Genomic DNA, 21,294 nt, shown 5'->3' with positions numbered 1-21,294 from the left:
GAAACACACCTCCCCTACTTCCCCCCCCCCTACAAAAGGCAAAATAAAATAACGTTCAAAACAATATAACTCATACAAAAGGCAAAATAACATTCAAAATTCAATATAACTCCTATCAACAACATACCACAAAGGTTCCCACTGCTCTACAATGTCATTCATAACTGTTATTATCCAACCTTTAAAATAAGTTTAAAAGACACTTCTGGGTTTAAATTTACAATAACCCAATTATGTTGAAAACCTGGTGTTTGTTGACCATTCCTATTTCTTTTGTGAATTAAGGTGCCAAATCTAAATACCAGAGGACAATTTTTGGCACAAAGACTTAAAAATCAGAAATGAATATATGTGTGTAATTCTGTAAATACAGAATATAAAATTTAACAAACTTAAATTTTCTATGTACCTATATAATACAAACTGATTCATAGTCAACCAGCAGGCCTACAACAAAGCAATAATTTTTTAAAATTTTATACTAAAGTATATGTTTCCTTTGAATATCTAAGTCTCCACATCACTATGATGACAAAGCTATAAAAATTTTAATTGACTAACTTAACAAGCTATTATAACAACTACTTTTTAATAATATAACCACCTAATATATTTCAATTTCTTGTAATTTATTCAAACAGTTTGCTTATTACTATGTGAAGTTTTAGAATAGCTGCAGCTAAATCAAAGGGTAAAAGTTAATATAATTTTCAAGTCAGGACATTGGTATGGTGCTGGGGGGGCATAAAAAAACAAATATAATACCAATAAATATAGCTAATGATTATCTGAAATGTTGCCTCTAACAAGCATAAACAACTTTGGGCAATACTTCAGGTAAAACAACTGACAATCATGAACAAAAACAGCTTAAAGTGCCAACTTATGAATAGCAAAACCAGAGATGGGAAAGATAGTACAGTGGGAAAGGTATGAGGTGGCCCCAAGTTTGATTCCCAGCAGCCCAGATGGTTCCCCCAGTCCAAGAGGAGTAATCCCTGAGCACATAGCCAGAGAGCCAGGAGTAAGACCCAAGCATAGACAGGTGTGGCCCACACACTCAAAAAAAAAAAAATGGGCAAAACTAGAGGACAGAGAGAAAGTATAGAGAGAAGACACTCGCCATGCACATGGCCAGTCCTTATTGAATCCGCATCACTCATGGTCCAGATCATATGTAGTGCTGCTGATCGGAACAAGGGTGCATTGCATATAAGCACCAGCAGGAATGATCCCTAAGCATAAAGACAGGTAGAAGCCTTGCACCTATGAATGTGCATCCCTCTCCCCCCGCCACCATAGGGGGTAAAAAAAGCAAAACTAGTGCTGTTATGTGGTTCTGCTTTGGGGTACTGTTTTTATGGGGAGCGGGGAGGGGGGAAGTGAGAGGGTTAGGGTTTGCTCTACACCCAGAGGTGCTTAGGGCTTCTGGCTCAACATCCAGGGATCACTCCTGGTGGTGCTCAGGGCACCAATCCCAGGTTGACTTCATCTAAGGTAAACACCCTAATTCCTTTACTATCACTCTGGCTAGAGAGATACAACTTTGAAAATAAAAAATTGTAAAATTGCTCAAAGGGCTTGAGTATATATTTTGCATGTGGAAGACTAGGTTTGACCCCCAATACCACATGATCCCCCTGAATACCATGCCAGAAGTAGCCCCTGAGCATCACTGTGTGTGACGCAAAGAAAAAGATAAAATCAAAAAAATAAAAATAAAAATGAGAAACCATGCTTTCAGGAGATTTCTAATTAATTCCTTGGGTTTGATAACTTGCTAGAAAGACTAGAATTCAAGAAAGAAAGTACTATATTTACAATTACCAGTGTGCTGTAAGAGCTACAACTCAGGAACAGTCAAATGAAAGTGCTTGAATGCCACCTCCAAGTAAACCACCCTCTTAGCATCTCAATATATTCAACAAATAGGAAATTAACTAAATCTTGTTGTTCCAGAGTTTTCAGAAGGTTAGTCATCAGTTCTCCACACCCACATCTTCCCAGAGATTGGTCCACAGGGCTAAAAGTTCCAACCCTCAACTAACTTGTTCTTTTTAGTGACCAACCCTCTCCTGAAGTGATCTAGGGGAGCCTAGCCAGGTGGAAAAGTAGAAAATGAAAACCATTCTTTCTAGGAGTTTTTAGGAGTTTATACCAACCTGGGGGAAAGGACAAATACATCTATGGTCTCACATTATGTCTTTATCAGATTAAAAAAAACCTCGATGTATTAATGAATTTACTTAGTTTAGAAGACTAAAAAAGACAATATTCAATGGAGAAAACTTTCTTAACAGTGAAAAAGAATTACAGAAAATGAGTGTACCAAGTCTTATTGGGCAAACACACAAAGAAAAAAATTAATAGTCACAAGTTATTGGTATTCTGTGCCAGATATTCTACTGGTTTATGTAAATTCTCATTAGATCTCTAAACCTATCTTATAATTCGAATCATACTGCTAGCCTTTTTTATTAATGAGGAAAACTGAGACACAAAGACACACCAAACTCACTCATTTAGCAAGCAGAGGTAAAACCTTTAACTTTTAGCCATACTAACTCTGTCTTCTAAGACCCCAACTAACAATGCTCAACTACCCTACAGATTTAGTAGCAGATCTATTTTCCCCTCCCTATTCGATTAACTTTCATTATTGCATTTCCCAGAATACATCATTCTCTTTTAGTCCTTCCTGCCTTAACACATAGTGTTCCCTCAGGCTGGAATGTCCTGCGCTTTTTTTAATCCAGCTTGCAAAGCCCTACGAACCCTTCAAATAGTGGCTTAAAAACAACTTTCTCTGTGAAGCTTTCTTTATTTTTTCCACATTTTCTACTCCCAATCCCAGGGGAAGAACTGCATCACTCCTGTGATTCCCTGGAAACAATGATTCACAGATACTTCTATTATTAGACTTACTTACAGTTATATTTTTCAAGTCTACTTACTGGGCACTACGCTGCACTTTAAACATTAGATAACAGGTACAGGTTGAAAAGTAGAAATACACAATGGAGATGCGTGCTGAAAGTAGACTATGGACCAAACATGATGGCTGCTTAGTGCCTATATTGCAAACCATAACACCCAAAAGGAGAGAGAGAAAAAGAGGGAATGTATCTACCACAGAGGCAGAGGGTGGGAAGGGGGGTGAGGGACACTGGGAACATTGGTGGTAGAGAATGGGCACTGGTGGAAGGGTGGGTACTTGAACATTGTTTGAAACGTAATCATGAAAATTTGTGAGTCTGTAACTGTATCTCATGGTGATTCATTAAAATAAAAATATATATATATATAAAATTTAAAAAAGAAAAATACATAATGGTCCCAGTGTACTTCAACCATAATAGTTTCAGACATATAATGTACTAACACCAACCCCACCAATATTCTGTAGTCCAACTACAATTTCAGTGAATACTTTCTTCTAGTAAAAACAGCATCATTCATACTAACACACTCTATGTGCCTCTATTTCCAAAAGCCCCCCATTTCTCAGTTCACATTAACACTTTAATGCTAAAACTTACATCAACAAAATCAAATTGGAAATAATATTCAAACTGAAAACTAACTAAAAGTCTACTTATTACTCTATCAAACATTGTTTTTATGATTTTTCTTAAGTACAATGCACATACTACGCAATTTGCCTTCTTAAAGTGTACAATCCAGAACTGTGCAACCACCACCCAACAATTTTATAACTTCTCCATCATGCCCCAAAAGAGAAACTTATGTATATATATACATATGAATCCATATGTATATATATATACATATATATGTACGGATATATGTGTGTGTGTGTATATATATATATATATATATATATATGGATCCACAGATGGAGGATCATTTTTAAGAAAAGGATCATGTAATTATAAGGGCTGTTTGGAGCATAATAGCAATTCTTCCTGGATTTTTCACTTGCAGACCTGTTCTGCAAACTTCTGAATTGAGCCCTTGTGTGCATGACTCTCAAAAGGCACAAACCTTTCTTACAGAAATCTGTCTCTTATTGGTTTTTTGTTTATTTGTTTGTTTGCTTTTTTTTGCTTTTTGATTCACACCCGGCGATGCACAATGGTTACTTTGGCTTGTGTACTCAGGAATTACTCCTGGCGGTGCTTGGGGTACTGTATGAGATGCTGGGAATCAAAACTAGTCATTCGTGTGCAAGGCAAATGCCATACCTGCTGTGCTACCATTCCAGTCCCTGTATCTTATTGTTTTATTTCGTTTTTTGACTTTGGAGTCAAATTCAGCTGTGCTCAGAGTTATTCCCAGAAGTACTCAGGGACCTGTGTTCAGGGTTACTTTGAGCACTATTCGGAGATTAAACCTGGGGCTCCAGCATGCAAGCATGCACGACAGTCATTAGAGCTAGCTCCCTGGCCTCAAGAATCTCAATCTTAATTCTTAAAATCTCAACAAATTGAAAGAGGCCCTCTAATAATCTATTTTACTAAAACTTCATGTTTTTATTGGGGAGAGGGGACAGTGAGGAGGGAGGGGGACCAAGGAACCAACCCAGGTGTCATGCAGGTAAGGCATGCACTTTACCAGTGTCACATGCCCAACCATACTGATTTTAAATGTTAGTCATATTTTAAAGAAAAGTTCCGTCACAGTAACATCTAAACTGGCATTTGACAAAAAGTAGATACCATTGCCCAGTCAAGATAATACCTAAAAAATAACCATTACACTCCCTGTTACCTCCAGCCCTGGATAACCACTAATTTACTTTCCCTGAATTAATATGCCTTATTCTATACCTGTCACATAAACAGAATCATAATATATATGACCATCTATGTCTGGCTTTTTTACTTACCACAGCATTTTCAAAAATCCATGTTTAAGTATGGATGACCATTTCATTGCATTTTATTGCCAAATAATATTCCATTATATATGCGGCAAACGTTATTTTTTTGGTGATGCAGATCAAACCCAGGGCCTTGTACATCCAGAGCATGTATTTTAACACTGAGCTATATCATTAAGCTCTCAAGTATTATGCCTATTTATCATTTGATATTAAGTTGTTCCTAATTTTTTCATATTATGAATAATGAACATTCATACAAGTTTGTAAGTGACGTGTTTTCATTTCTCTTGTGAATATACATAGAAGCAAAAGTGGCTAGGTGATACAATAATTCTCTTTTACAACACAAATTTCTCCACAAAACTCAAAACTACAGGCCTTGAAGATAGCTACAAGGCTATAGTGCATGCTTTGCATTCTGGATCAAACCCAGAATGATGACCTCCAGCACCTTACGATCCCCTTAAGCACCATACCAGAAAGGCCCCCACTGGGGATAGCCCCCAAAACAAAACTCAAAACTACAACATTTATTCTATTAGCAAGATGACTATAGTAATGCTGGTAAAAAAATACATGATCATACTTTCATAAGATTATAAATTTAATAATTTATTTTAGAAATGGGAGAAACTTTTTAACTAGCTGGCATTTTATAGTTATTTTCTTTTTTTATTGAATCACTGTGAATCACAAAGTTACAAAGATATTTATGACTGAGTTTCAAGTGTACAATGTTCCTTTCCTATAATTAAAAATTCAAACAGCTAAACGTTGAAGCGATTATTTTTTAAGTTATACTAACTTATAGATTTACCTTATATACATATATATGTGTGTGCACACATCTCCTACTTCACAACAACCTAAGGAAGAGCATGCCTCAAAGTCTAGGACTGCAAATTCAATCCCCGTGTCACATACTGGTTAAAAAAAAGTTCCTGGAAGCTCTGTTGTCTATGATCAGCATCATAAACAATTTTCTTGTTTTGGAGGGACTACAGGGGGTTTGTTTTGGATGGCTGTTTTGTTTTGTGTTTTAGTTTTGGGCCATACCGGGTAGTGCTCAGGTCTTACTCCTGCTCTGCACTCAAGAATTATTCTTGGATGTGTGTTGGAAGTAGATAAAGGACCAAATATGATGGCCTATCAGTATCTGTATTGCAAACCATAATACTGAAAAGTAGAGAGAGAGTAATAGAGAAATTGTCTGCCACAGAGGAAGGGAGAGGGGTGAGGAGTGAGGTGGGGGAGAGACTGGGGACATTGGTGGTGGAAAATGTACACTGGTGAAGGGATGGGTGTTTGATCATTGTCTGACTGAAACTCAAACATGAAAGCTTTGTAACTGTATCTCACGGTGATTCAATTAAAAAAAAAAATTCTCCTGGTGGGGCTTGAGAAACCAGTAAAGAGATAAGACCCAAGATAAGCAACACAACATGTAAGAGCACCACAGCCAGAAAGTGACTCCACTCGAGAACTCGTGTAAACACCATAGGAACCCCAAGTTGGCACCAGAACGTACACCAGAATGTACAAAGCACACTAAGAGTGCAACCCAGGTGTATGTGTTCACCACAGTTAAAGCAATGTGACATTGGGCCAGCATCACCACCTGATGTGTGTATCACCTGGTAAGCAGAACTAAGTAGGCAAGCACCACCATCAGGTGTGCATGTGTGCATGATCTCAATCACTGTAACAATTAAGAGAAAGATGAAATTTTTTGTTTAATTAAAAAACACAACCTGGGGCTGGAGAGATAGCACAGCGGGTAGGGCATTTGCCTTGCACGCGGCCGTCCCGGGTTCAAATCCCAGCATCCCATATGGTCCCCTGAGCACGGCCGGGGGTAATTCCTGAGTGCAGAGCCAGGAGTAACCCCTGTGCATCGCCAGGTGTGACCCAAAAAGCCAAAAAAAAAAAAAAAATTTAATAATGATTATAAAATCTAATCCAAATTATGTATTTGACAAACCTTACAGTACTGATCACCAAAAACTTCCATGTTGCCAAACTTCCTATATAAACTATTATTTTCTTTTCATAAATTGGCTATTCTGCTTAAAGGATTAAAAAAAAATTTACGTCAAACAAACTTGTCAAGGCTGTTTCATTCATCTGCATAGCCATCCTAAATACAGGGCCCTAAATACAAGCCTAAGAAAAAATGGTTTTTTTTGCCAGGAGTATAAGTATATTTTAAAAATGCTAGCTGACTCTGTGAAATAACTCAGGTTCTATCTAAGTCTATAAAAGCATCAAATGACAAGCATTTTAGTCATGTAACATAATACCTTATGTTACCTTTTTTTTTTTTTTTTGCTGTTTGAGTCACACCTGGCGTTGCACAGGGGTTACTCCTGGCTCTGTACTCAGGAATTACTCCATGCAGTGCTCAGTGGACCATATGAGATGCTGGGAATCAAACCTGGGTCCGCCGCGTGTAAGGCAAACGCCCTACCCGCTCTGCTATCGCTCCAGCCCCTATATAACCTTTCAAAGACAGATTTTCATCACAACAACTGTTCAGTTCATAGTAAGATAGTTCAGAATAAATATCTAGCAGCTGACTTTTATTTCAGGGAGGAAAAAAAAATTCTGACTATAACTCCCTTAGTTACTAACAGATGACTTTGTGTAAATAACCTCTAAACATCTAATTCTTCCCAGACTGAAGGGGACCAGTTATAGTTACTCTACCTACCTTCCATAAATATTGTACAGATCAAGTAAAATAAGTACTCTTAATATCATAAACCCTTAAAAGTATTATTCTGTATGAAAATAAATATAAACAATAACCTAAGTCATTACCTAAAAGACTATTTATGATCCCAAAATAACGAAATGCCTTGCACATTGAAAATTCAATAATTAAAACTACCATTGGTAACTGGGTCCATACTCTCAAATTGAGAATTAATTCAAATGACTTTCTAACAGACTGCTCCATCATTCACATTTAGTCTTTCAAACACTTATGTATAACACCTATACCCTTATTCTCAAGAGCTCACATCTGGCTGTGCAACAGTATATGTGCATCAATTATTTTGTAGTTTACTTCTCATAACAAAGTTCTATGGGAGTACAGAGGAAAAAGAAATTGATTCTCATTGAGAATCAGGGAAAGTTCACACTGGAACTAGGCCTCAAGGGATGAAGGGGAAAGGCCATTCTGGAATGGCAAAAAAAACCCCACTTGTTCCAAGAACAGTAAGTACTGTCCCGGAGTTACTGTATAGAATATGGGGCAAAGGGAAAAGTAAGAGAAGATGGAGCTGGAAGAGGAAATGAGAGACAGATTTTAAGAGGTTTGTATTATCCTGCTAAAAATGAATGGCAACAACCAAGATTTTGAGCAGGGGTGTAAACTGCCTCTCCCTTAGAAGCAGTAAGAGAAACCATGAGCAGGAAAAACATTTAAACATTTCAGCAGCTATTAAATACCACAATTTTTCTTGATTCAAGTAACTGACATACAACCAATCTCAGGACACAGGGAGAGAGCACAAAGGAAGTCTTGGGTTCAGTTCCCAGACACATACAGTAGCCCAGGCACCACCAGGAGAAACCCTGAGTATCAAGCTGGGATACCCCTCCAGCTCCACCAGATATGGCCAAAAACAAAAACAAGACCAATCTCAGCCCAGAGAAACAGTATGGTGGGGTTCAAAAAGCACTTAAAATTTTTCACTCTCAACCCTTTTCATCCAAAATATACATGTGCAAGCACTGCCAAAAATATGTAAGACTCATTATGCAACTGATTTTGATTTGTTTGTTTTCTTTTGTTTGTTTTGTTCTGGGGCCGCACCCAGGTCAGCCACCATGTTCAAGACAAGCACCTATTCACTCTACTATCTCTCTAGCCCCAATTTTAAATTAATTTTTGAGCGTTGTACATTTATTATTTTTTTTTCTTTTTGGGTCACACCCGGCAATGCTCAGGGGTTACTCCTGGCTTTGCACTCAGGAATTACTCCTGGCGGTGCTCGGGGGACCATATGGGATGCTGGGAATCGAACCTGGGTTGGCCGCAAGACAAACGCCCTACCTTCTGTGCTATCTCTCCAGCCCCGAACGTTGTGCATTTAGAACCTTTCACTGTTCCCAAATTTTTCACTGATTCCTTCATTCAGCTACATGACCCTATTGGGGTCTCCACGCAGAGCTTAAAAACTGAGGCTTAAATGGATAGTACAGAAGTCAAGGCACTAGCCTTGCATGTTACTGATGCTGAGCCATCTGTTCAAATCCTGTCACCACACGTGGTCCCCAAGCACTGCCAGGTATGGCTCTTAAATATTGATAGGTGTGGACCCCATCCCTATCCCCACCCAATCCCACACACCCACCCAAAAATAAAAGCAGCAGCTAGATCTTAAGAGTGCCTGGCAACCTTGCAAATTTGTGGAAATGGGTTCAAATTCCCACTGATGGATATGTGCCAAGTGTGATCTGAGCAGCTCTACTGTTTGAGATTGACAACCCTGCTATCTGTCATCACCAGCACCACAAGCAATCTCTGGCCACACTGCAGCCAGATGTATATAAGCATCACAAAAGAGGGTGCAATCCAGGCAAGGATAACAACTAAAAACTATCCAAGTACAAAGACCAGAAATGCAATTTCTGATAAGTGTGGGTACCACAAGCACCCTAGTAAACACCATAGTCATAACATGCATACTTCAGCTAAGAGTGCAAGCCTCAGTGAGTACATCAAGTAAGCACTGCAACTAAAGGCACACAAATGTCACTGACCAACACAACCAAGTGTGCAAGCACCACTGATGAGCACCACAGCTCACCCTGTGTGAGCAGCAGGCAGTTGTGTATGCAACATCCATCACTGAAACAACACAACAAAGGAAAGGGGGAGGAGCATAATTTTTTTTCTTAATCTAAAATTCTTGGGTGCCGAAAGATAGTACAGCAGGTAGGACATTTGCCTTGCACATAGTCAACCCAGGTTCAATCCCTGGTACTCTGTATGGTTTCCCAAGTCCATTAGGAATGATCCCTCAGCACAGAGCCAGGAATAAGCCCTAAGCACTGCCGAGTGTGGCCCAAAGATCAAAAAATAGAGTAAAATCTAAAATTATTTTCACTTAAAACTCAAAATGACAAGTATCCTTCTTTTATCAGAGAGAACAGACACTAAGCTCTAACAAATACAACTCCTAATAGAATAATCTGAGAAAATAGAAGAGTATGTTTAAGCTGAGTCAAAATATGTTTAAGCTGTGACACCAAGTCAAATAACTGAAAAAGAAAAAAATTGTTTTGCACACTTTTTTCTTATACATGTTTCCCTTCTGGTAGTAGGGTTTGAGTCCAAGACTTCATATGTATGAGACATAAGCTCAGCCTCTGAATGACATTCCCAGGCAGTCATCCATATTTTAACAACTTATAATTACTGTCACTGTCATCCTGTTGCTCATCGATTTGCTCGAGTGGGCACCAGTAACATCTCCATTGTGAGACTTGTTACTGTTTTTGGCATATCGAATACACCACAGGTAGCTTGCCAAGCTCTGCCGTGCGGGCGAAATAATCTCGGTAGCTTGCCGGGCTCTCCGAGAGGGGCAGACAAATCGAACCTGGGTTGGCCGCATGCAAGGCGAATGCCCTACCCACTACGCTATCGCTCCAGCCCAACAACTTATAATAAATCCATTAATTTTCCACTATTATAAAAAGCAACATAAGAAATGAATACATGCTTTGTCTTACAATATGGCCTTCCGAATTTGTTTACATTAATATCTTAAATATAAGAAGTCAAATTATATGGCTGGCACAATACCAGCACCTTTTTTTGTTTGTATTTTTTGGTTACACCTGTCTGTGCTGAGGGATCACTCCTGATGGTATCCAGGGGACCATATGCAGTGGTGGGAGTAGAAACTGGTTAGTGTGCAAGGCAAGCAAGTGCCTTAACCCCTTTGCCCCCCAAACCAGCACCATCCAATTGCCTTTTATTTTCTATCACACAAAAAAAGGGATCTATTAGAACAACTCACAAATAAACAAATGTATGTTCTACCATTCTACCAATAACTGAGGCCAAGATCTTAGCAGTCATGCTAAGGTGTATGTGTGTGAGTATGGGGCGGGGGGAGGATGGAGGAATGGGGCAGGGATGGAGAGGAACAAATAATCTTGTTTGTCAAATTCTGGAGTCTTCCTTTGCAATGTCCTTGGAACACACATTATTATTTCTGCCTCATTGCCTTTACATGAACATGTCCTTCCCCCACCCCCTTTCTTTCCCTGACTGACTCCATCTCCATTCAGCCTATTCTAAACTGTCTATGGTCCTGAGATATGGAGAGAGCTCAGAGAGCTGAAGCACATGATTTGTACTGGGGAGCCCCAGGCTCAATTCCAGCACCCCATATTGTCCCGAGTACCACAACATTAGGAGGCTCTGAACACTTCTAGGAATGACCCCCCTCCCCAAAAAAACCACAAATAATAGATCTAATGTAAATCTCCTTCATTAAATAATGTCATCCACTAAACCTTCCCAAAATCTCCAGTCCATACAGAACCTCTCCTTTACTAAAGTCCTAAATGTCTCTCTTTTACTAAAGTACTAAATGTACAAGATAATACACTTGTCTTTTTTCACTTCCTAACATTTAAGCATCTTTATTTCTTCTACCTGTGTCCTTAATAAAAAACATTACACCTAAACTGTTAGAAAGCCCTGAAATAGCAGAGCGATTGGACCTTGGGTTCTACATTCAGAATACCTCAGTCCAAATCCCATCCCTACCATTTACCTGCTATGCAAACGTGGGCAAGTTGGCCTAAAGCAATCCCTCTGCACCTTAAAGTCCTCAAAGGTTAGGAGGGAAAACTGTTAAGCACCTGTCTTAAGCAGTTACTTGAGTATTAAGAAAATTAACAGGGAAAACATGATAGAAACAGAAATAACAAGTAGTAAGCTACCGGTCATTTTTCTTGCTCTGGGTCTCTATACTGCTGTTAATGGTTTGTCAGTACTTGGCATAAAATTCCCTAGCCTTTCAGGGCCCTTAGGTCCAAGTTCTTAGCTTGCAACTATTAATAGTTAATTAAGTTATTCCACAACCTGGCTCCACATTATCCACTCAACTACCAACATCCTATTTCAGGATAAGAGGAAACAGACACACAAAGCAGAATCCTCTCCTTAAAGATCTAACAACAAAAATTAAGGCACAACATTAAAATACCATACAGAATTGGGCCAGAAAGATAGCTCAATGGAGCAAGAGTACATGATGCCCTGAGTTTGATCCCTAGCACATCATCCCCAAAACACTGCTGGGTATGGCCTTCAAGGTTCCTAAGCACCACCAGAGTGGCTCTGACAGCCTCCAGCACCACAATGTCTAAACACTGAACTGTCAGCTCATAGCACTGGGTACAGCACTGCCAGAGATACCCCAGCACATATGTGTGTGTGTTTCTGTACGCATGCACATATATTAAATAATATATAAATATCACACAGAATGGCATAATACATAAATATCACACAGAATGGTATATTCTTATAGCTAGTCTCTAAAAGAACTCTCCAATCCAACAAAATCAGTTTCCTTAGTGAGAGAGGGCAAACTCATTCAGTTATCTGCTTTTGTCTGTTTATGTCCAACATTACCCCCTCAAAAAACAGAACAAAAAGCACTTCTCTGAACTTTTATCTACCTATATTTATACACACATACATACATACATACACATACACGCATGCACACACCTGTTTCTCTGGGAGAATAACCCTTGAGCGCTGCTGGGTATAATCCCCAAACCAAATAGAGAGAGGTGTGTGTGTGTGTGTGTGTGTGTGTGTGTGTGTGTGTGTGTGTGCGCACACACTACTGGGTATAGTCCCCAAACCAAATAGAGGTGTGTGTGTGTGTGTGTGTGTGTGTGTGTGTGTGTGTGTGTGTGTGTGTGTGTGTGAGAGAGAGAGAGAACTCTGCTGGGTATAGTTCCCAAACCAAATAGAGAGGTGTGTGTGTGTGTGTGTGTGTGTGTGTGTGTGTGTGTGTGTGTGCACTGCTGGGTATAGTCCCCAAACCAAATAGAGGTGTGTGTGTGTGTGTGTGTGTGTGTGTGTGTGTGTGTGCACTGCTGGGTATAGTCCCCAAACCAAATAGAGAGGTGTGTGTGTGTGTGTGTGTGTGTGTGTGTGAGAGAGAGCACTGCTGGGTATAGTTCCCAAACCAAATAGAGGGGTGTGTGTGTGTGTGTGTGTGTGTGTGTGTGTGTGTGTGTGTGTGTGTGTGTGTGTGTGTTTAATAATCACTGTTATTCCTGGCTCTTTGTGCTCAGATGTGATCCCTGGCAATGGTTGGGGAACTTTATGTAGTACCAGGGATTTGAACCTAAATAAGCTGTATGCAAGGTTAGCACCTTACTTCCTGTGCTCTCTTACCTCCCATCCCAATTTTAAAATCAGGGCCAGAGCGATAGCACAGCGGGTAGGGCAACTGACTTGCATGTGGCTGACCAGGTCCAATCCCCAGCATCCCATATGTTCCCCCAAGCACCGCCATCAGTAATTCTTGAGTGCAGAGTCAGGAGTAATCACCAGGTGTGACCCAAAAAGTAAAAAATAAACAAATTTAAAATCAAATTCAAACAGTATCACACTTAAGCAAAGAATGTAGCTCATGGGTACAGCTCTTGCCTTGCATGTGTTAAGGCTCTAAGTTCCATCCAACACTGAAGGAAAAATAATTGTCAAATAGCATCACTCTTGCCAATTCAGACTATAGTTCTTAATCAACAACCATTCTCAAAAAGTATAGTCACCCTCTCTATACAAAATAAAAATTTCTAGAAAGAATCATTAACAATTCAACAATTCTGTCATTTATTCCCATCTAACATTATGCCTTTCATTGAAACAAACCACAACAAAACAGTTTCTCAGAAAATCTGAACTGGAAATAGTTCAATAAGTACTACTACTTACTACTAATTACTAAGTAATCTACAATGAGACTAGAAATAGACTGTGTCAACCACTAAACTATCAACTGTCCAGAGTCTCAAACAGTGCCATCCAAATCACAAATCAATGATCCACTCACTATCCACTTGACATTATCGCCATATCTGTAGATTTACTTGTTCAGTAGTACCTTGAGTCATCCATCTAATTTGAGTTTGACCTCCAAAAAGGAAGGGCAGTAACTAACTCCCACATTCCTGACATATTCTGGGAAAGCCTATTAAATTGCACTTTGTGGCAAATCTGTCACCTTCCAACATACAGGTTTTTAAGTACCATAAAGCATTTCAAAAACTTAGCATTAAAAGTGTCAGCTGGGGGTTGGAGAAATAGTTCAAAGCGCTGAGCACATACTTTACATGTGGAAGGTTCATGCATGAACACCCACACAAAGTTCCCTGAGCATCACCCAGAGCACCTCACCATTAGCACAGAGCTGGGAATAGCCCCTAAGTATTATCAGATGTGTCCCAATAAATAAATTTTTAAGTCATCGAGATTTTCAACTGCCTACATTTTGCAAATTTCCTATAATGAATATGCTTTACTTGAATAAACACAAAATTTCAAATGTATTATTTCTTCCAGCTTTTAATGGGCCTCCCACAATGACCAAGGCAGAATATATCAAGTTGAAAGTCAACGCAAGGGTGTATTACCTTAGTTTTCCACACTACAAGGGAAACTTCCAATTTGTACCAAGTTTTAGACTTCATAAATTGCAGTTTTTAAAATATACTCCTGTTTATGCCATCACATGAAAAAATAGAATTTCTCATTAGCTACCATCTAAAGACTATCCAGCACAGGGCCAAGAAGATACTGCAACAAGCTGGAGTTGCATGTAGAAGCCCTGAATTTAATCCCCTGAACTGCATTCTCCTTGAGCCCTGAGCTGGAAGAAGCCTCCAAGCACCCTTGGTGAGTCCCCAAATGAATAAAAAACAAGAAGACTATCCAGCACTGAAGCAAAAAGTGACCTCTTCCTTCCACTGCAAATACCCTTTTCCGTAAGTTCTGAGGCATTAGTAAGGGTCAGGCACAGTATACTAAGTGATATATATGACTATCTCAATCTCAAAATAATAGCAGGTACCAGTATTATCCTCAGAAGGAAACACTGAGACCAGAAGAGGACAGGGAGAAACTTGCCTTAAGAAAAGCCTTGCATGGGCTGGAGCGATAGCACAGCGGGTAGGGCGTTTGCCTTGCACTCGGCCGACCCAGGTTCAATTCCCAGCATCCCATATGGTCCCCTGAGCACTGCCAGGAGTAATTCCTGAGTGCAGAGCCAGGAGTAACCCCTGTGCATCACCACGTGTGACCCAAAAAGAAAAAAAAAAAAAAAGGCTTACAGAAGAGGTTTCTCACTGTGAAAGGAATTTGCTGATTTTATATACTTACACATTTATATAATAATAATAACGGAACTTGTTTTCTAAGAACAAGTGCTATTCAACATTTTAATACATCATCTCAATTTACACAATAAACATCCCTATTGATTTTTTTTTTTTTTTTGGTCATGGCAAACTAAACTATCCTGGGTGGTTTTACTATAGCCATAAAATGAACTTCAGGGCTGGGCAAATATCAGAAAAGAATGAGTGAATACTTTGCAGACAGGAGGTTGGGTATGAGCCCCAGTACTGCACGGTTGATGCTGCATGATTCCCCAAAAATCAAGCCAAAAAGCCCCAAGAAACACTGGGTATGGTCCGAGAAAGAGAGAGAGAGAGAGAGAGAGAGAGAGAGAGAGAGAGAGAGAGAGAGAAAACTTATGTTCACATAATCAATATTTTTCAAAGAAGTAAAAGAAAACTCTGAGTCTCCTCCCCAATCAAATAAAGAATATGCATTTGAAGAGAATGTACTTTCAGCAAACCTATTATCTAATTAGGCCGATCCTTAACTGCTGCCCAGGGCCATAAAAAGACAAAAATGTAAAAGCTGGCTGAGCTGAGGTACTAGTAGTTAAATGATGTCCAAATACGATTGCAGGAAAGATGAGTCTTATGAATATTCATTTTAAATAATTAGGGGTAAACTATGAAGTCTTTGATGGATCCAAACTTTAAATTTCCAAGGGAAATAAAGAGGGCTATTCCACAGATAATGAGTATCTGATATTATGCAGAAAGATTTACTTTTCAGTTTTCATCTTACACACAAAGTAGGGGATAGGTAGCATTATGCAAGCACGAAGCACTTAGGCAATCTTTCCCTCCTTCCTTTGAAAAATTGTTTATACGATAATTACTTATTCAAAAGCAAGAAATGTATGTACGATTTTCTCTTCCTTTTGAAGCTCGTTTTTCTTTCATTTCAAAATTCTATTTTTGAAGACTTTAAAAAAAATGTTTCAAGACAATCCTATAACTCCGAAAGAGGGAGCAAAGAGTCAGGAGGTGAAACCTGAGATATTCTTATTAGTCTTACATAACTTACTCTAAGTTGGAACTGATTCAGTAGCTCAACTAAAACCTAACGTTTAAATGAAAAGCTGAGCTCTTTGATATATTGTCCACACAGAGATAACGAGTCTTAAAAACTGAAATGGTTATACTTTATTTTTTCTCTTGCATGCTTAAACACCTACATGTATATAGAATGTCAGAATACCAACATTAAAAATGCTAAAATAACTGGTAATGGGTCTGGTGTTAGGATTAGGTGCATGAGAAAGCACTGTTAACAGTAGTGTAAATAAAAAAAATCTTAAAGAGCAGTAAATTCATCCTACCATGTAACCTAGGAACTGACAAAACTGGATAAAATTCCAGAGTATAAGTTAATCTCCTAATGATGATTTTTAGTTATCACCTCTGTATGTTTTAAAGTATTTTAAATAGTGCATACTGGGTGTTCGAGCATTGTATAACTGAGACTTAAACCTGAAAGCTTTGTAACTTTCCACATGGTGATTCAATAAAAGAATAAATTTAAAAAAATATAGTGCATACTCTCAGAACACCATACTACAAGGAATACCAAAAACTGATTTTCACAAACAATAAATAGTAGGGTTTTGGGTGGTGGGTTGGGGGGGAGGGTTGGGTTTTTTGGGGGGGTTTTGCTTTTTTTTTAAAAGTCCACCCAACTTGCAAACTAAGCTGAAAACATAAAGCTATATTGCTCCTTCTTAAATAAATTAGCTTTGATGACTGCAAATTACTTCATGAGTAAATACATATTAAGTCTCTTCCAAAAACAAATTTACATGTTTTCTTACCAGAAAGACCCTGATCTTAACTCAACTAAAAGCTACCTGTAAACACACCTCACCAAGCACAAACACCTGAGCCCCAGAGTAATACTAGCCACTGATTCCCCCGTCATTGCTTTGGGAACTACTGTTTGTTTAATCAAGACCTGAACTGCACATTCACCTCTCTACAAAGACTGAAAGCAAGAAGCCAAGTTTCACTAGCTTTCTGAAACGCACCCGGGTTTGGGATTTCACTGGGACTGACCAGAGTTATCAAGATGCCATCGCCCCCCTGAGGCATTTAATTATAATACCGTCCCTTTCTCCATCCAACCACCCCGATCACGCGTCCACTAGGACTCACAACACACAGCTGGTGCCGGGCCTTGCTTCTCTGGGTGCAAGCCGTCCTCAAGGCATGCCAGACATCTCTCTGGCGCAAGGCAAATCAAGGGCAAAGGCTTGTCGAACACCTGCGGTGACCTTACCTTGCCCGTCTTGTGATCAAACCAGACGAGAGCATGGTTCCTGGACAGCACTTTGCAATCGAAGGTAGCATTATTCTGCGCTGGTCGACAGCGGGCCACGGAGCGGCCGATTTTAATGGGCTCGTCCAGGTAGACATGACGCTCCTGAAACGGATGCGAGTTCGGGCGGCAAGTGAAGATGGCCAAGGCTGACGGCATCGAGGACCGACGGGGGGGTGTCTCTCCTACCAGGGACAAAGAGGAGTTCCACGGGGTCCGGGCTGCCCTTCACGAGCCTAATCCCCTATCCCTCCCCCCAGTTTTTAAATTAAAACAAACTGCGCATTGTCTACGCCTAACCCGTGAACATCAACAACTCTTCACTTGAGTGGGCAGACAAGCCAGAGCAAGCCCCATCACCTCGGCGAGCACCCAACTGCGCCCCGATCACACAACGTGCCCCCCTGGCGGCTTTCAGTCCATCTTCTTCCCTGGGAATCAAAGGCATCGGACAGCTTCGGCCCGGAAAAGTCCTGGAAGACAGTTTGGGGACTGGAGGTATCCAAGCCGATGAGTCACACACCAGTTCTTGGGTTGGGTTTGGGATGGCGGCCGCTTTCCCCCCTCGGTGGCGGAAACGTGACAGCACTGCAGCATTGAAGGACGGGATCGGTTCGCGGCGGCCGGGTGGGTCCTTGAGAGCCGGGAGCCGGCGGGGCAGCGCCGCGAGTCCTTTAGGGCCGTGGGCACTGCGGGGCGAGCGGGGCTAGACCGCCGGCCGCACCGTCGGCATCGCCCCTGCGGCGCCGAAGCCGCCCGGGAGGTGCCTCGGGGTCCCCGGGCCGGCACGAGCCGCCGCGGCGGTGACCGGGGTCCGCGGCGCCCGCAGCGGGCACCGGCGGGGGCGCCAGCCGCTGCCCAATCCGGCCTCCCGGGCACCTGGAGGGCGTCCCCGCGACCGGGGCGGGGAACCGGCGTCGCAGGCCGGTACGGACCGGGCGAGGCGCGACCCCCCGAGAGGCTCCGGGGTCTCGGTCGGCGGGAAGTTGGTCCGCGGACGCTCGGGCTCCCGGCCGCCGCTCAGCACACCGGCCGCCGCCGCTTAGGGTCGCCCCCGCGAGGGTCGCATCTCAGGGACAGCAGCCTCGGCGGACGAGGAGGTGGGGGAGGGCGGCTGGCCCGGAGGTGGGGGGAGAGGCCTGGAGGCCCCGGGCTGGGTCCGCCGCAGCCTCCACTCCTCGCGGCCGGCGGGACACGCTCAGGCAGTGCCCAACGAGGCAGGAAACTTTCCGACCTGGTGGGGAAAACATCAAAACAAACGGCCGTCAGGCGCCGGTGCCCGCCCGCCGGAGCCCTAGACCTCCTCCACCCGCCAGCCGCCGGCCCCCCGGGCTGGCCTCGACCTCGGCCGACCTCTCCGCGGACGGACTGCGAGGATTTAGAGCGCCGACGCCACAACCGGTCCAGCCTCCCTTGCCGCCGCCGCCGCCGCCTCAGCTTACCTTGCCAGCGCCGGCCGCCATAGTGACTCTGACTGAAACCTACCCGGTGCACCGCCACGGGAACGCGCACCCTTCAAGGGCCCTCCTACCCCCTCTCCCGCGCCGTACTCCTGTGGATCACGTGATCGTCGCCGTGGCAGCCATGGTAGTCAAGGGCAGAAAAAAGGGCAAACTACTTTATAATGCTTCTGCGGGCGCCATCTTTGTTCAGGGCTGATAGCTTCAAAGTATGGGACAACATTTACGACCATGTTGGTTAAGGGCAAGACGAAATTAGAGCTGTAGAAAGATTTCTAAGCAAAATATCCACCCTATCTTACTGGTTTTTCAAGAAACAATAAGATTTTACTAGAACTATTCATTTTTATTCTCGTTGAAAATGCCAAAGAGCAAAGAAAACATAGCCATCCAAAAGTGAAGTTCATTGGCAGCCATCTTAGCTATGGGCAATATAATTTCCTCCGCTTATACACCGACCCCTCCTTACCACCCCATTCCCAGCTGCCTTAGATGTGAATATTCAACTTCCCACAAGTGTCAGGATTTGTTTCTGAGATAAGGAGGCCCATTATCTTTCTCCCTGCAAAAGTCATCTTTGTGCATTTATTCAGTCTGTAGAAAAACTCTTGGTCCCTGAATCCTTTTGAATAACAGTTCTCATTTGACATATCATGTCCCCTTGGGATCCAGAGCAAATTCTGCACTGGAAAGAATGTGTGTGATTTCAGAAAGTTTAAAATCACAAAACTTCCAGAAAGAGGTCTGTTTCCCAAATGGGTCTACATTAAACTTCTGCACCTCAGAGAAAATGATTACCAGGATATAAGGACAGCCCACAGAATGGGAAAAATTATTTACCCAACACCCATCTGATAAGGGTTAATATCAAAGATGTATAAGGCACTAGTAGAATTTTTTCACAGGAAAAAAACTCAACCCCCTCAAAAATGGGGAGAAGAAATGAACAATAACTTCTTACTTTTTAAAGTTATTTTAAAAAGCTGGGGCTAGAGGGATAGCACAGCGGGAAGGCGTTTGCCTTGCACGCGGCCGACCCGGGTTCGATTCCCAGCATCCCATATGGTCCCCTGAGCACTGCCAGGGGTTAATTCCTGAGTGCAGAGCCAGGAGTAACCCCTGAGCATCGCCGGGTGTGACCCAAAAACCAAAAAAAAAAAAAAAGTTATTAAAAACAATAACTTTTTAAGGGAGAAATGCAAATGGCCGAAAGTCACATTTTTTAAAAAAATGCTCTACATTGCTATCAACAGGAAGATGCAAATCAGAACAATGAAATATCAATTCACACCACAGAGACTGGCACACATTAAAAAAAAAAAAACAGTGCTGGGCTGGAGCGATAGCACAGCAGGTAGGGGGTTTGATTTGCATGTGGCCGACCGGGGTTCGATTCCCAGCATCCCATATGGTCCCTGAACAACGCCAGGAATAATTCCTGAGTGCATGAGCCAGGAGTAACCCCTGTGATTGCCACAAAGCAAAAAAAGAAAAGAAAAGAAAAGAAAAAAAGAACAACCAGCGCTGGTGTGGATTGAAGGTAAAGAAACTCTCATTCATTGCTGATGGGAATGCTGACTGGTCCAAACTTTTTGGAAAATAATATGGATATTGCTCAAAAAACTAGAAATTGAGTTTCCATGTAATGCAGCAATACTGCACCTAAGAATATGCCCTAGTGGCCCAAAAACACAATGCAGAAAAGCTATCTGCACTCTCATGCTCATTGCAGCACTATTCACAATAGCCAGAATCTGGAAATAACCCGTGTCCGAGAACAGATAGTGAATAAAGAAACTATAGTTTATCTACACAATGGAATACTATATAGCCACTGGAAAAATGAAATCATGAAACTTGCTTATACATGGATGGACATGGAAAGTACCATCACTGTATCACAGTATCACTGTCCTGTTGTTCATCGATTTGCTCGAGTGGGCGCCAGTAACGTTTACATTCATCCCTGTCGTGTTTAGGGATGGGCAATGAGGCCCATTATTGTTACTGTTTGGGGATATCGAATATGCCACAGGTAGCTTTGCCAGGCTCTGCTGTGTGAGATTCTGCATCACTCTCTTCTGGGAGCTTTGTTTTATAGTCTCTGGATCTTGGCTGTTGATTAGATTACATGGTGGAGGGGGGAGGGGCGCAGTTTGTGGATGTGACTGCCAAGCTACTGGAAAACTGAGGATCTGGGTGGAGGAGGCCAGTCCTGATTC

General features: G+C 41.7%; 1 protein-coding gene across 29 annotated transcripts in view; it reads right to left on the bottom strand.

The window, feature by feature from the left end:
• Positions 1-18,203, bottom strand: part of SLMAP (sarcolemma associated protein) — a 148,203-nt gene extending 130,000 nt beyond the window's left edge. For all 29 annotated transcript variants that reach the window (XM_055134425.1, XM_055134424.1, XM_055134439.1 and 26 more), the window contains exon 1: positions 17,574-18,203. In XM_055134425.1, the coding sequence (XP_054990400.1) occupies positions 17,574-17,771 (198 nt within the window). In that variant the 5' untranslated portion in view covers positions 17,772-18,203. The remainder of the gene's footprint in view (positions 1-17,573) is intronic.
• Between the last annotated feature and the right edge of the window lie 3,091 nt (positions 18,204-21,294).

Source organism: Sorex araneus, chromosome 4 (genome assembly GCF_027595985.1).
Source record: "Sorex araneus isolate mSorAra2 chromosome 4, mSorAra2.pri, whole genome shotgun sequence".
Lineage (NCBI taxonomy): Eukaryota > Metazoa > Chordata > Mammalia > Eulipotyphla > Soricidae > Sorex > Sorex araneus.
This window is presented reverse-complemented; position numbering and strand designations above follow the sequence as displayed.